Source organism: Triticum dicoccoides, chromosome 2B (assembly GCF_002162155.2).
Source record: "Triticum dicoccoides isolate Atlit2015 ecotype Zavitan chromosome 2B, WEW_v2.0, whole genome shotgun sequence".
Lineage (NCBI taxonomy): Eukaryota > Viridiplantae > Streptophyta > Magnoliopsida > Poales > Poaceae > Triticum > Triticum dicoccoides.
Window position 1 is genome coordinate 94,742,230 of NC_041383.1, and position 15,116 is coordinate 94,757,345.

General features: G+C 47.4%; 1 protein-coding gene across 4 annotated transcripts; it reads right to left on the bottom strand.

The window, feature by feature from the left end:
- Positions 1-5,704: 5,704 nt before the first annotated feature.
- On the bottom strand, positions 5,705-13,909 carry LOC119362327. 4 transcript variants are annotated; one of them, XR_005173343.1, is made up of 4 exons: positions 13,516-13,908; positions 9,504-9,699; positions 7,696-9,297; positions 5,705-6,106 (listed from the first exon to the last, which is right to left on the bottom strand). XR_005173343.1 is itself a non-coding variant. In XM_037627530.1 (2 exons), exon 1 carries the CDS (start codon positions 8,504-8,506, stop codon positions 7,700-7,702), a length of 807 nt encoding a protein of 268 aa, XP_037483427.1. In that variant the 5' UTR covers positions 8,507-8,626; the 3' UTR covers positions 5,705-6,106; positions 7,696-7,699. The 4 variants fall into 4 exon arrangements, 1 of the variants encoding a protein (XP_037483427.1); XR_005173342.1 differs by having other exon boundaries at positions 7,696-9,307; XR_005173341.1 differs by having other exon boundaries at positions 7,696-9,699; positions 13,516-13,909.
- Positions 13,910-15,116: the final 1,207 nt, after the last annotated feature.

Consider the following 15,116-nt stretch of genomic DNA (forward strand, 5'->3'; position numbering starts at 1 on the left):
CCCCCCCGGCAACGCTCACTGTTCATCCCATCGATCGGCTTCAATTAGCAGCAGTAGCGAAGGAATCGCTCGATCGGGTTCAGTTAACAGCCATCGATCGATCGCTCGGGTTCAGTAACGCATAGCCTGCAGTGCAATCGCTCGGGTTCAGTTAGAGCCCAACGCCTTTCTCGGGTTCAGTTAGAGCCAACGCCTCGCACACACGCGCGTACGTGTACGAGAGAAACGTGCATCGCTCGGCCCCCGACCACCCACCGTAACCGGGAACTCCCCGAAATTTTCATCCCCCTCGCTTCTACCACGGTTTTTTCCGTCATGGACGGCCCAAAGAATGTCATGCAGCTGCGTCTCCGGCCCGCCCAGGACGAAAAGCCCATTTTCTGTCATGATTTTTTGTCATAGAAGTAGGAGCCCACCACATCTATGATGATACCGGGTTTTGTCACAATTATCGTCATAGAAGTGTCATATGTATGATAGAAAAAAAATTCGTTCGGCCCAAAATGTCACGGATGTGTCTTTTTTTTGTAGTGAACGAAACCGGATACTTAATAAAACACACCCAAATAAGTGCCAGATATAACCCGGTGATCGCTCTTTCTCAGGGAGACGAGGAGAGGATCGTCGGGGGTTTATGCTATACGTTGTTACTTGTTAATATATTAGCTACTCTCTTCTACTTCTGCAAGATGGTGGCTGCCAGAAGCATAGTCTTCGATAGGACTAGCTTTTCCCCCCTCTTAGTCTAGCATTCTGCAATTTAGTCCACAGATACTACCCATTTCATTGATACCGGTGCATATGTAGTGTAGATCCTTGCTTGCGAGTACTTTGGATGAGTACTCACGGTTGCTTTGCTCCCTCTTTTTCTCCCTTTTCCATTCTTCACGGATGGTGGAGCCCGGGAGCCATATGCCACTGTTGACGATTACTACTACCGCGAGATTGCCTACTACTACGTGCAAGCCGTCGACGACCAAGAGTAGTTAGGAGGCTCCTAGGCAGGAGGCCTTGCCTTTTCGATGGTTGATATTTGTGCTAGCCGTCTTAAGGCAAACTTGTTTAACTTTATGTCTGTACTCAGATATTGTTGCTTCCGCTGACTCTTTGTACTCAAGCTTATGTATTCGAGCCCTCGAGGCCCCTGGCTTGTAATATAAAGCTTGTATTGTTTTATTTGTGTCTAGAGTTGTGTTGTGATATCTTCCCGTGAGTCCCTAATCTTGATCGTACAAATTTGCGTGTATGATTAGTGTACGATTGAATCGGGGGCGTCACAGCCCTTGTCCATCTGCATTATGAACAACAGACAGTTCAATGGTCAGCACTCTTTTGTATCAGCCTAACGCTCCTATATTAACCCACCCTACTAACCCAGCACCACACTCAAACCCCCTTTGTTTCCCCACCTCTTATCTTTCACCTCTATGTTTCGCCACTTCTTCCTCTCCATGAACTCCAACCCCAACCCTTTCCCCTGGGGCATTGGATGGAGGGCCTACTTCCTTGGGTGCTCGCTCGGTGACCGCAAGAAGTTCGAGCACACCATGGAAGTGTGCTTGAACTTCAGCAGCATCGATGACATGCACAAGGAGGTCGTCGCTGTGATAAAGAAGGCTACGCCAGACAAGCTGAAGGCACTGATTCCAGACCTAGCCAAGGGCGCGATGTCAATGGACATCCTACGTTGGGCCATGAATCAGGCGGACTCCAGCGACACTAGACAGCGGGCAAGAAGGGCCAAGTACAGGCAGTACAAGGCACCTCAAGACTAGCATGCGGCTCCGTACTGGAGTAGGACATCCGGGTCACCGGAGGAGGACAACGACAAGGTGCAGATGGTGGCCAGGAGACCGGCGGCAGGCGACCGTGCAAGACCAATCGTTCTTGACGAAGACGTTGAGGACGAAGACGATGAGGAAGAAAAGAAGATGGTACGCCCCCCTCCCCCCACCCACAGCCGCTCGACGCGACTCCCGGGTCGTCGTGGCTAGACAAGAAGTTGTGTACCCCAATCCCCACCCCTGATGTAATCGAAAAATAACCTATGAACCCTAGAAGCCGTCAGGGCAGAAATGATGGATGGCAATCCACCACCCCCCATGTGTTCAATCCCCTCCCTAAGTCTCTGATCATGTGCTCAAATTTAACCTAGCCCGAGTCGAAAGCGGATATACAGAGAGGGCGAGGACTTACCGCCATGGCTGATGCGCTCCAGTGGAGGTCTGTAGTCGCCCCGGTGGTAGCCGCCGTCTTGGGTTGTCCTCCTGTCGCTCCGGTGGTTGCCGTCGCTGGTGTGAGTGGGGAAGAGGGAGAGAGCGGTGAGGGTAATTTATGACGACGCGTCTGGAAACAACGCGACTTCTCGGGGCCGCATCTAGCCTTGCAACCGCCCATGCCCACGTGCCTAGGGCTGCATCGCTCGGGGCTAGCTCCACAAAATGGTAGATTTGAGCCCTCATCTGGATGCAGGCCCAGAGGTGCTTCAATGATCATGCTACGCAGGCCCAACAGTGAATGTGGATAACCAAACATGTCATTTTCTTCCTGCGCAGGCCTGACTGAGGTATATACAGCCTACCAAACGCATCCGGGGTGTATTTGCCATGCTTGTATTGTGGATATTTTTTGTTGTTTGTTTGTTTGTTTGTTGGGATATTTGGCGCGTTTGTTCATTTTTCACTGAGCAACAACAACCAAAAAGCTGACAGAGACCCTCCCCTGATCAGCGACCACCGGGCGCCCGAGCAAAATCCTCCCCCAATAGAAGAAGACGAATAAAATTGATCCCGCACAATGGCAAGACAGTAGCCTACCAAACCGGCTCCCATGCCATCGAAACCATGCTCCCGATCAGAGCGCCTGCAACACCACCATGGAGACAACCCCTCAATCTAATCTCCGGAACCTCCTATATGACGCTCTGTTTCAAAATGTGGCAATGGCGCACAAAGTGCTCACTATACGGGTCGGCCCAATTGTCGCTCGTTGGTTTCCTACTGTTATCACTTGGTTAGGAAGAGGGTTTTTCCAGGTTCCTTCGATTTTACAGTTTTCATTTGTTACCCATAAAAACTACAATATTTTAATTTTAAAAATTGAATATTTTATAAAACCCACGAATATCTTTAATAATCATGTAGTTTTTACCAAAAAAGGGTCAATTTTCAAATTTTCTGAATGTTTTTGAAAAAGTGTGATCATTTCTAAAATGAACAGTGGAAGTAAACTGAAAGATAATAATAAACCAAACAAAAAGAGAAGAGCAGGAAAACCAACAAAAAACCAAAATAGGAATGATAGTGTCTGTGATGAGGAAAATCGAGTAGCATCAACCAATATATGGGTCGGTCCATTGGAGCAACGACTTGTGCGTTCGTTTGACGTCGAATAAGATCCACCCTAATCCCCAACACCGCCCTTCCAGGGGCCACACACACAGCAATTCACCTGACAGCTCGCCCTCCTACAGGAGCCACCTGTGTCGAAGGGGTCCATGCAATCCCCATAATGCTCGATTCACCAAAAGAGCTCAAATCTAGGGAGCTTAAAGGATTTAAGGACAAATGTTGTTCATCCTGATCTCCACCGGGGCAGGGGCACCGAGTTCTGCTTCAGGGATCATTTTTCTGCTTCAAGCTGGAAAGGGTGCCGACGTAGACCACCGGAAGCGAGTCCAGCGGAGCTGCTCCCGTTATTTCAAAGTGGCTCTTGAAGTCAATGCCGATGATCAGACGCTCTTTGTTTGGCTTCCAGAGAGTTAGGGTTCTTCATAGGCTGAGCACCCTTTGTTCTGATCTTTTCCCCACACAGTGTGGTGCTCTCCCCTTCCTATGCTTCAGGTAACTGCTTGAACTCTTTTCTTCCTATCCATGCGTATTCGCGATTAGACGCTCTGGACTCATCAAACCGTTGTCCCTTATGACATCAATGTACTCATGATCACCTGGTTGGCACAACGCACAACACAATCGGGCAGCTATATTTAGCAAGTAAAACGAAGAGATCTTTTTATAAAGCTAATTAAGCCTCCATATGGTGGATATATTACCTCCAGGTATCTTGTTGAACCCCTGCCATTTGTACATGCAGACCGCCGCGTCGTACCCCGAGTATCTCAGGAGCTTCACAAGTAGATGATAGATGCAGCTGCCAGTACAATGACCTCTTACGAAATCCAGGAGCTCAGTCTCGAGGATCGGAAATAAGAGAGTGAACCACTAAGAGCAGCTCGTTTTATTTCTCATCTCCAGCTATCTTGCTTGTACATCTAAAATGTAACGTGCAGAATATCAGCTCCAGCATACACACGAAGATAACCTAACCCATCATTATTTTCAGTAAATTGATGCGCTAAAAAGATAACCGTTTCATGAGCTTCCTGAATATCTATACCGATTACCAGCACTAGATTTGTTTCTTAGTTTGTCTTTTTACTTATGAAGTACTGCTACTCATTCTTCATGAATGAAATGCATCTCTAAGCTGTTTTTTCGATTCGTTTAAAAAACAGATATCCTAGTCTCTGAACAGGACTTGAGAATTGCACAGTTGATTACAAATCAGGTAGCTCAAGGTTGCAGCAGAGAACAGATGATGCCCACACTATTGTTTTCTTTTACCTAGGCATATGGCTAAAATCCTAAAAAATGGTCTCCAGAATCATGGTAGATGGAACTAAATTGTACTGTTGTGAAATCAAAACTTCAGAGACAACCAGTTAAAATTACAACTGCAAGCCAGCAAGCTTATCATAGATTTTTGTTTTGCAATGCGGTCAAGCAGTCAAATCAGATCAAACACACCACGCATATCAAAATTGATGGTGAAGTTATCATGCACCTGTGGTTGTTACAGAGTAAATTTAGTGTAGAACAGGGAAGCAACATCATAAGTAGAAATGAAATCTTACTTGCAGGTAACTTGTATTAAAAATGTAGTAGTAACGACACATCAATTTGAAATTAACCGATATATAAGTGATTCCTGAAATGTTTCTCCAACCTGTACTGAAAAGAGGTTGGGATTAGTAAACACTAATAATTGGGCAGTTTCATACCGCAGCAGCCAGCCACCTAGCCAACTTGTCTAGATAATGAAAACAATTTGGGAGAAAGCCCGAAGCCGTGGTCGCGAACAACAAAAACTTAAATTCACATGAGCAGAGCAGATGGGGGCAGCAACAGCAACATACCGATATCTTGTCGGTGAGGTCAGGGAGTCCACCGAGCTTGCCGTCGCTGCTGCCGCGCGAGTTTCCGCCTCCTCCACTGCCGCTCTCCAAAAACTTGCTGATGAACATGGCCAGGTCCATCTCGCTCTCGTGGTGGCTCCTGAGCCCATCTCCGCGGCCAAAGCTTGCCCACCGGTGACCCCCACAGCGCCCGGCCGTGACAGGGAACCGAACTCCTTACAGATCAAGGATTAGCAGCAGAGCAACAGCAGCAACGCAGAGGATACTGGAGCACGCGAAAGAGAGCAGCGCCGGCGTAAATAAATAAAGAGAGGATTCCCCACGTATTCGTGAATTTTCACTGCAGGAGCGATAGGAAGCAAATGTTTGACAAGCTCAGAACCCCATGTCCTCCCATTGACCAGAGGGGTCCAGCTCGTACAAAAAAAGCTCGAGCGCTCCCAGGCCTCCAATTCCTGGGAGCTTGGAAATTGTAGTGATTAGAGCATGTGACAATGAAAATATAATTCATACCTTTATCCACAACCCACAGTATATTGGTAGTGAAAATTCAAAGGGGTCTCGCCCCAGCCCCAACTTGTTAAAACAGCCAAGGCACAGCCGACCAGTATAAGTTCAAACAGCTCTCGGCTACAACCAGACAGTAGCTGCAGGAGAATACTTATTACACAAGGCACAGCCGACCAATATCAGTTCAAACAGCTCTCGGCTACAACCAGACAGTAGCTGCAGCAGAATACTTATTACAGATAATGCGCATAACAGCGTTTTTTCAACCAGCTAAGAAAACAAGATCAGCGTCAAGACATTCGGGGAGCCATGTAGCTTGGGTGCCGACGCAAAGCACCTTCCAGGAACAAATCAGGGATCCTACCAAACACAAGCTGCCTGCACTGCGTGCTTCGCCATCTCCTGGTTCCAAAAGCATGCAACATCAGCAAAAGACTGAGGTATAGAAATACCAATAATATCAACAATTATCCCCCATATATTCCAAGCTACAATACATTCAAAGAATAGGTGCTGAATTGATTCTAGTTCCCCGCAAAAGACACATGTCATATCATCTACTTATCTACGTTTAGCTAAATTATCAAGCATCATGCTTTTGTTGTAACAATCAGCCACAAAAATACATGTATGTTCAGTGGGACATTGATTTTCCAGATAGTCTTTCAATGCAGATGGGATCCCACCAAAATTAACTAGTTTATAAAAAGAACTCACAGAGTAGGAGCCAGATGATTCCAATACCCACACAGGAGTATCATTTTGATGGGTTAATATGACAGGTTTTAATACATTTAACAGGTCAAACCATTTACTCATAATAGAGGTATTAACACATCTCAAGTCAATTTCAAGTTAACACCATCCCAAACATGCGAGACAGTAGCATCCTGTTGTTGACAGATTGAAAACAGCTCCCAGAACTGGGTTTTAAGACAACACTCCCCGAGCCAAAGGATGCGCAATGTCCATTCCCTATTTCCCACTTATAAAAAAGTTTAGCAGCAGCAAAAGCCCAAGATACGCTTTTCCAAAATCGGGATCCATTCCCAGGTTTAGCCCACAGGATATTGGGTTTAGCAGTATTATATTTGAAACTAATAGGTTCCTTCCAATCACCAGGTCTGTCATCAAAAAACCTTTTACTCCACAAGGCAACCAGATATATTCCTAATAATCTATCAATGATAGGTTGCAAATCTTGCCTCCTCAACTTCTTAAGATGAAGAGGGACCCCTAAGTACTTAAATGGGAGGAACCAATTTGGCAGACTTGTGCAAAACAGTTTGCCAACTCACCACCAACATTAATAGTATGAAGATCACTCTTACGGAAATTGATTTTAAGCCCAGAAAGGTTCTCAAAACATGACAAGAACCATTTCAAGTTCCTAGCATGATCAACAGAAGTATCTACAAACAATAAAGTGAAGTAAGGGGGAGAGAGGATCCCCCTGCCTAGTTTCCACATTTCGGGGCTGTTCGGCATCCCTCCACTCCACAACTCCAGGAACGGAGTTGGCGGAGCTGCAGTTGAAAATGGTGGACTTGCTATTTCCCCGCTCCGCAGATTTCGGGAGCGGACGATTACCGAACAGGGCCTTAGTAAGAGCAAAAGTTTCCAAAGCTAACTGCAGAAGGACTGAAGGCTGAGCGGAACAATAACAGAACACAGCACATATTTTTTAAGCAGATTTGGACAAACTATATCCCAAGGTTTCTTAATACTCTTATCCCACTCATGCAACCTGCCTACTGTCTGAAAGGGTAAGACCCTTCCGGATGTCTGGAAGACCACAGAAATCCACTCAGATAGAGAACATCACCTTTCAAATGTCTAAATTGCATCAAGAGTGGATGAATTTAGACAGCACAGCACTTTTTTGAGATGCAACAATGATTATCTAGTTCTTATTGAAACTAAAAGAAGTAGACAGAATAAAAGGGATATGATGAAAATGTCTTTGCTTTACCGTACGAGTTCTCACTCACCATTCTAGTCCTCCTTCACAGCCACGAAGAGGCAAAAGAGATGTGACACGATCATTGGGACTCCCGGTACTGCAAACACTACAAGTGTACCAAACTCTGCGGGGTTTCCCATCTGCAGCTCAACAGAACGGAAGAATGCACCGGCTGCGCATATTCCGGCGCCCATATTGACAAGAACAGATAGGAAAAAGAGTCCACGCACAATCCTCCTTTCCACATCACCCATTCGAGCAATACCAACTATGGGTCTTTTCTTCTCAGCCTCCTCCGTGGCGCTCATAAACGCTCGAACAGCATCACAATGGGTCTTCTCGGCAGCAATGACATGGGGATCCAAAGCACCTTCTGCAGGAGGGGGGAACATCTCAAGAGCCAGTGCGTGGGCTTCTGCGGCTTCTTTGACGGCAGTACGCGGCGCACTCAGATCCTTAAGAGCGGACTTGTAGGCTTTGTCCTCGTCGCTGGCTGCCCTGTCCTCAGCTTTGGCAGCAGCGTCCACACGTTGCTTTGCCAAAAACACAAAGTACACTGCTGATAGACAGAACGCAATAAGAAACCTATTCCAGATAGCAATATCATATTTCAGCCTATCCGCAACCGTTGTTGATGTGGATGGTGAGCAAACACAATCAATGGGACAAGCAGTAGAACAATCAGCTGTGCCAGGAACAGGGATCATCAATCTAGGATGTACAGGGGCAATAGTAGTCACTGCGAATACGCCTAAGAAGAAACCCGAAGATGCCAACAGCATCCAACAGTAATTTGTTATAACGCTGCCAAACTGTGATATCCTCCTCTGGTGCGCCATCTTTGTACCCGGCGGAGAGAGATGTGGAGGTGAAAGAATCAGAGAGGTACCGACGAGAAGGGTGCTGCAGGCGTCAAGCGGACGAAGAGGGTGAACACAGACAGGACCGGGTAGAGAGAATCATCCATGGCCGGAGAGGGGCGAGCGTGACGGAGAGCCTGCGAGGAGGAGGAGGCGGCGGCGGCTCCTGCGGGCTAGGGCTTTCCGGCTCGCGGGGGGAATGGGATGTGAGCGAGTGGCGGCGGGGCGGTTCGGGATCTGCGAGGCACAAAGGCAACTAAACGGGCCGGCACGGGCGGCAGGGGGCTGCTAATTTTCTCGCGTTCAGCGTCCTAGACGGGCCGGCCCAGCCGCGGAGAGCCACGGCCTATTGTTTTTTCTGTTTTCTGTTATCATTTTCTGCTTTATTTTTGTATGAAAAATGTTGAACAAGTTTTTGAAAATATTGAAAAGTTTTTGAAAAATGTTAAATAAGCGTTCGGACAATGTTGAACGTGTATGCAAAAAAAGTTAATCACTTATTACAAAAATGTTTTGGGCATATACGAAAAATGAAGAATGAAAACAAAAACAAACATAAGAAACACAAAAAATGGAGAAAAGGGAGAAAAACGGAGAAAAAGCAAAAAAAATTGAAAAAAAAAGAATAACTAGTGAAAAACCCGACTTGCTTTGAGTTAAGAAACACCTCCCTTCTCATTTGTCACAAGCACGTGCCTAGCACATTGACTAGTTGCACCTCCTGTGAATCAGGGAGAGTATAGTTCGAATCCGGGCGCGCCCCATTTCTCCTGCCAAATACTAACAAGGTACTGAATAAGAATCAGAACACTACAATGATAAATGGTATAGCCATATTAAGTATAGCATATAGCATGGAGCAGGTTAAGCCCAGCGACAACGACTCTGCATGCTTGGACAGTATGACTTATTTTTCTCATGGTACAGAATGAAAATTCATATTGTAAATGGTAGCATGTGCTCATGAAAATCAAACCTAATTTAGTGGTAGAAGGGGACTTTGAAGCTACTAGTTTCAGCGAAAGACATGCTCTGGCAAGTCCCGGTTTTGCAACAGTGGTTTCAATGGAAGATACACTCTGGCAAATCTTGACATCAGGAGGCAACTTGTTTCCAATAATGCACATTGCTTCAACATTCATCATCTTGGCCTATTAAATTGCAAACGAAACCTGTAAAGGAAACAAAAATCGGCTTAGTAGCATGCAGAGCTACTCATATCAACTTGTGCATACATACACAAAACCTCTCTTCTATGACAAAGCAAATTATCATGCACCATCCACTTACCAGCACCACACACACACACACACACACACACACACACACACACACACACACACACACACACACATATATATGTCCATTTGTGCAGCTTCATAAACATTAATGCCTGCTACAATAGTGACAAGTACCTACAAATGCAGTAATGCATCTTGATGCTCGATGCAAAGCAATCCAATGCCAGGAATATCAACATAGAAGCAATCCAATACTAGGAATATCAATGACTTGGATTTCTTCCCTCTTACCTATCACTTTACAGGAGAACACAAGTAGAGGCACGACGATTATTTCCCGATTAATAATCAGACAATAGCAATAAGGCAGTCAATAATCTACAGGAAGCTATGCAAATGAATATCTGACTCAAAATCACACCACCTTAAATGTTATAAACAGTAGTAGCCACAAGTGCCCAAGCACATGACCTAAACTCAAATAGGTTTCAGAAAGCACCTTAGATCCAGTAATAATATTGAAAACACGCCACTTTTAATTTTTCCTATATATCATTACAAATCAAGGAGAACATACACTCAGGTTCAAGATATTCAAATACACGAAGCAGCACACAAACACATGATTCAGTTCCTTGCTGTTACAATGCAATCTGTTGAACCTATTTATACTACCGACAATTGATTTGTGTTGAGTGAAAACTACAAACATGATGCCATCAAGTGCTATCCTCCATCAGCTCAGGAGGGTGTTGGGTGATACTACCTCCTTTCTGGTTTAAGGCTTGCGCGTATCTCTAGGTTGACATTGTGGAATCCCCTACCGATTCTCCTCCTATTGAAGAACATGATCTTTCGGGCTTATCTTGCAACTGCTCTTGGGGTCTGTACTCGTCCTCATACCGGTCCCATGGGAGGATTGATGAAAGGTTCTCTCTTTTATCTAATATAAGGAAATAATGCTTAGAGTTGCTATGATTGGTATAGATATTCCCTCTGATGGCTTCTTCTCTACATGGGCCTTAAGAGAATCAGAAAATGCTATAGAAACTATTAATATTAAACATTTTTCTTCTGATCCTCCCTCTCTTGTGAATTGTGATTCATGATAACCATTTTTTTTAAAGGAGGATGTACCCCCGGCCTCTGCATCTAGGTGATGCATGCAGCAATTTTATTAATTATTCACAAAGACCTTACAAAGTAGTACATCAGTATGCGTGAAGCCACCATCTTGGCAACACTTATTGCTACTCATATCCCCTTGAAGAAGGGGTGCCAAATGTCCGAGCCTAATAGCAAACAGACATCGCACCAAAGCCTAACATCTAAAGCCAGATGCCCCAGCCTAGGCACATACCCGGACTGTGTCACACACCGGTCCAGCACACTCACAGTAGGCACCATATGCGCACACTGCAAGGCCCGTCACCACCGTCTTCCATCGATCCATCTTCAGAGCAAATTGACGCATCGACCGTGCCAGGCCTCTCTGCCATCGACGCCACCACGACGCCAGACATCGTCACCCTCCTGCGTGAGTCCATCGTCGCACATCAGACACCTAATCTCCAGGGCGCCTCACCATCGAGATCCGTCGCCATCAATCTGTAGGATGAAGCACCGCTCCACCAAAGATGTCGTCCACTGGTCCCTCGAGTCCGTGTATACCTCCAGGAATGACGCCCCCAAGGGGGAAACGACACAAGCACTCCGCCGTCTTCCGATCTACCGATCTAGGGTTTCCCCCGGAGGTAGCAGATAGTGGTCTAGAACTTCTCCAGGGCGATGCTTTCAAGAAGGAAACGACCCCGTACAGCGCCGCCATCGTCGGCCTTGGCATCTAGCCAAGATCAAGTTTTCACCCATATCTGTTCGAAGAACTCCATCCAACTTCTTGTGCACGGATCGCTGCCTTCTCTGTCGAAGACTAGACTAAAAGGATCCAGTCGCCGCCGCCTGACCGGCCGCGGCACCACCATGGTGCCAAAGCAGCCAGCTTTGTCAGTCCTGCCACGCCAGCCCGCCGCCGCTTACCAGATCCGTCGGTCCGCCAAAGCCCATCTGGGCCCGGCGAGATCCGAGATTTCGGCCGCCGCTACAGGGGCGCCTCCCCCGCGGGAAGGCCGCGCTGCCGCTGTCACCGCCGCCATGTCCACCGTCGGGATCCGCGACATCGCGCCATCGGGTCACCGAAGTCCATGCTGTCGCCGCCATGAGAGGACGCCACCGCGCGCGAGGAAAGAAGAACCCGCCGCCGCCGTCACAACCCACAACCCGGGCTTCGCCGGCGTGAACTCAGACGGCGGCGGGAGGGAGAGATCGGGACGAGGTGCCGAGGGCCGGCGACGCGGTCTCCCCCATGTCGCCTAGGGTTGGCGACACGCAGGTAACCATGGGGATGTTGTACCTTTATGCTAGACCTGGTGAGCTCCTGAGGATAGGGATGATGATTCTTCCGCTATTGTGCAATCTTAGGAAAGGGGGGGGGGGGCTATCAAAGAAGTGTAGTTATTTCCTTGCCCCCATCTTTTAGCAAAACTGTTCAAATAAATAAATACACTACTACTAGGAGCCAAGGCTGCTGTCAGTTCTGCTCTTCCTCCTTGAAGATCTAGCAGGCTGAAGAAATACCCCAATGGATATCAATGATAGGACTATTTTGTAATTGTAGGCGATAGGGAACAAAGGTATGTCTTCCTGTATTGTGGATCTTATTAAAAACCATTCTTTGAATTTCCTGGGGCTACAAGAAACTATGAGGAGAGACTATGAATAGTGTTTTTTTTTAGAAAAAAACTGATCCTGGGAGTGCCTTCTCTTGGGATTGAATCCATTTATTGGTTAATGAGGGGGTATTTTGTGTGGTGTGAGACAAGATACTGTGGAGGTTTTAAATGGGAAAAGAGAACAGTATTCTATCATATTGAATTTAAGGGATAAAAAGAAACTTATTCATTGGGCTCTGATCATTGTCTATGGAGCTGCTCATGAGGAGAACAAACCTTAATTACTTCCTAGCCGAATTTGCTTCCTTATGCAATGATATTGACGTTCCCTATATTGTGGGTGGTGACTTTAATATTTTCAGACATTGCTATGAACAAAACAAACATACTCCTGTATCTCATGTTTCTGATTTGTTTAATTCCATCATTCACACAACCTGAGGGAGATTTTTATGGCTAGGGGTAATTTTACCTGCCCTAATAAGCAATCTTTCCCTATGCTTGATAAGAGTCCTAGTGTCAACTAGTACTTGGGAAGCTGTGTTTCCTATGGCACATGTCAAAAAACTTGCAGAGGCCGGGGATGTCCTCCTTAAAAAAAAAACATGTCAAAAAACTGGTTCGAGAGCTCTCTGACCATAATGCACTCCTCCTTAACAGTGGTGATGTGCAACCTGTTAAATCTGGGAACATATGTTTCAAATTTGATCTGGCCTGGCTCAAACATGAAAAGATCCTAATGGTGTGGATCCTATTGATATTTTGAATATCAAACTGAAGAGTGTTTTAAAATACCCAAAAGTTTGGGGATCTAACTTAAGATGATCATAATAGGGGGGGACGTGGAGCTGCAACTGGAATTGAATGAACTAGAGACCCTTATCTCCTGAAGCCTATCGAAGCAGATTAAGGGGTTCGGGTTGTCTTGGAGCTCGATTTTTTCTTCTTTTTTCTTGAATGAAACTTGGAGCTCGATCTTCCAAAGGGAGTACGACAAGGGTAGGGATGGATCGTGTACCTGTCGGTCGCTCGACAAACCGCAGGCAGGCAGCAACTCCGGCTGTGCTCCTCCGATCCACGGGGCCACGGAGGCCCCTTCTCCTGCTACAATAGTCAACGTATGCGACGCGGCGGGCGGTGCATCTCCACTCCACCCTGCCCTGCGCGAGTAGGCTGAATCCAGCAGCACGCCGAGTCGCCGACGCTGGAGATGGATTCATGGCCGCAGGGCGCCTCATCGCTCCTGGCACCGGCCTCCCTCGTCTCGTCGGCGGTCGTTGCACGGGAACCCCGGTGCACCGCACAGGAGACGAGACCCGCAGCGGCGGCAAGGACAGCCGGCCTGATGCAGCCGCCTATGCTCCTCCGGTACAAATCGGGTAGTAGTAGAATCAGACAGCGTTTGGGAGTCCAGACAAGATGCCTACTGCCATAGTGGCATCCATCCACTTGGTCCTCGCTGGACGCGGCCAGATCAGAGCCACACGGTCTGGCGATTCTTGCCGTCTGTCTCTGATGCATGGGTCCGGGTGGCCAGACGGGCGACAATCCCCAAGCAGGTTTGTTCGGGTACCATTGTCACGGATTTGTTACCGGCTCATGTCGTTGGCGAGGACGCAGGTGCAGAGCAACGGTCGTGCCTCGCCCGCAAGGACGTCCACGCCGGCCACCGGGAGCCCCCTCCGCGTGGGCGCCCATGTCACCGAGTCACGACGACCATCAGCCATGTGAGGCAGGGCCTGCCCTGTAGTGAGTGGATGGGGGGAGGGAGACCAGCGCCCAACGGCGAGCACTGGAGACCGGCGCATCACGCGGAAGAGAGGCGAGTTGTGCGGGCTGTTGTTATTTTTGTTTATTTTTAAAAATTAAATGTTATTTCTGTTTAGAGTAAAAAATGCACTACAGGTTCTTGAACTTGCGCCGTGAGCTCGGTTTGTTCACCGTACTTAGGAATACGGTCACCTTGTATGATGGGACGTGATTATACAGTCACTGTCCCCGTACAGAGCTGGTACGCCGCCGGCTGACCACCTGTTGACCAGACCCCGCGCCACGTGTCGCTTGGAGAAGCGAAGTGGTGGCCAATTTACAAAAAAACTCCCGTCTTCGTTACAATCTCTGGTCGCCCTCCCACCTCTCCACTACCCCTGTCTCTCCGCTTCCCTTGTCTCGTCGTTTTGGTGGGTGGAGGAGACGGCGCGGCCGAGGAGGGAGCAATTGATCACCAGCGTAGGGGTCAGCGGCGATTTTCGGTGTCGGGTCGGAAGGATCGGCCGCGGAGGAGGGTCTCGCTACCGTGGTGAAGGCAAGGTGGTGCCACCATGGCTGCAATTCGTCGCCCCGATGGAGCCCCTGCCCCCGAGTACAGTAAGTGCAAATTTCTGGTCTATTTGACATCTAATCGAGTTATGTAGATATTCGATTCAGTTTGTCTAAGTTTTCTGTTGAACTTGCCCGCACTGGAAGAATTCTAGGGTTTTGTTAACCGTTTTGGGTGTTTCTGGTAGGGTTTTTGCCACGGTTTGAAAAGTGGAATATATGTTTGATTCCACATGCAATTGCGTTTGTTATTTATTGGTGTACATAATTTGTCCTGAATTGTGTACTCGCTCGTGTACT

What these genes read in the sequence shown, in the direction of transcription:
- LOC119362327 (XM_037627530.1), bottom strand. Translation starts at nt 8,506, where the DNA reads ATGGCGCACCAGAGGAGGATATCACAGTTTGGCAGCGTTATAACAAAT.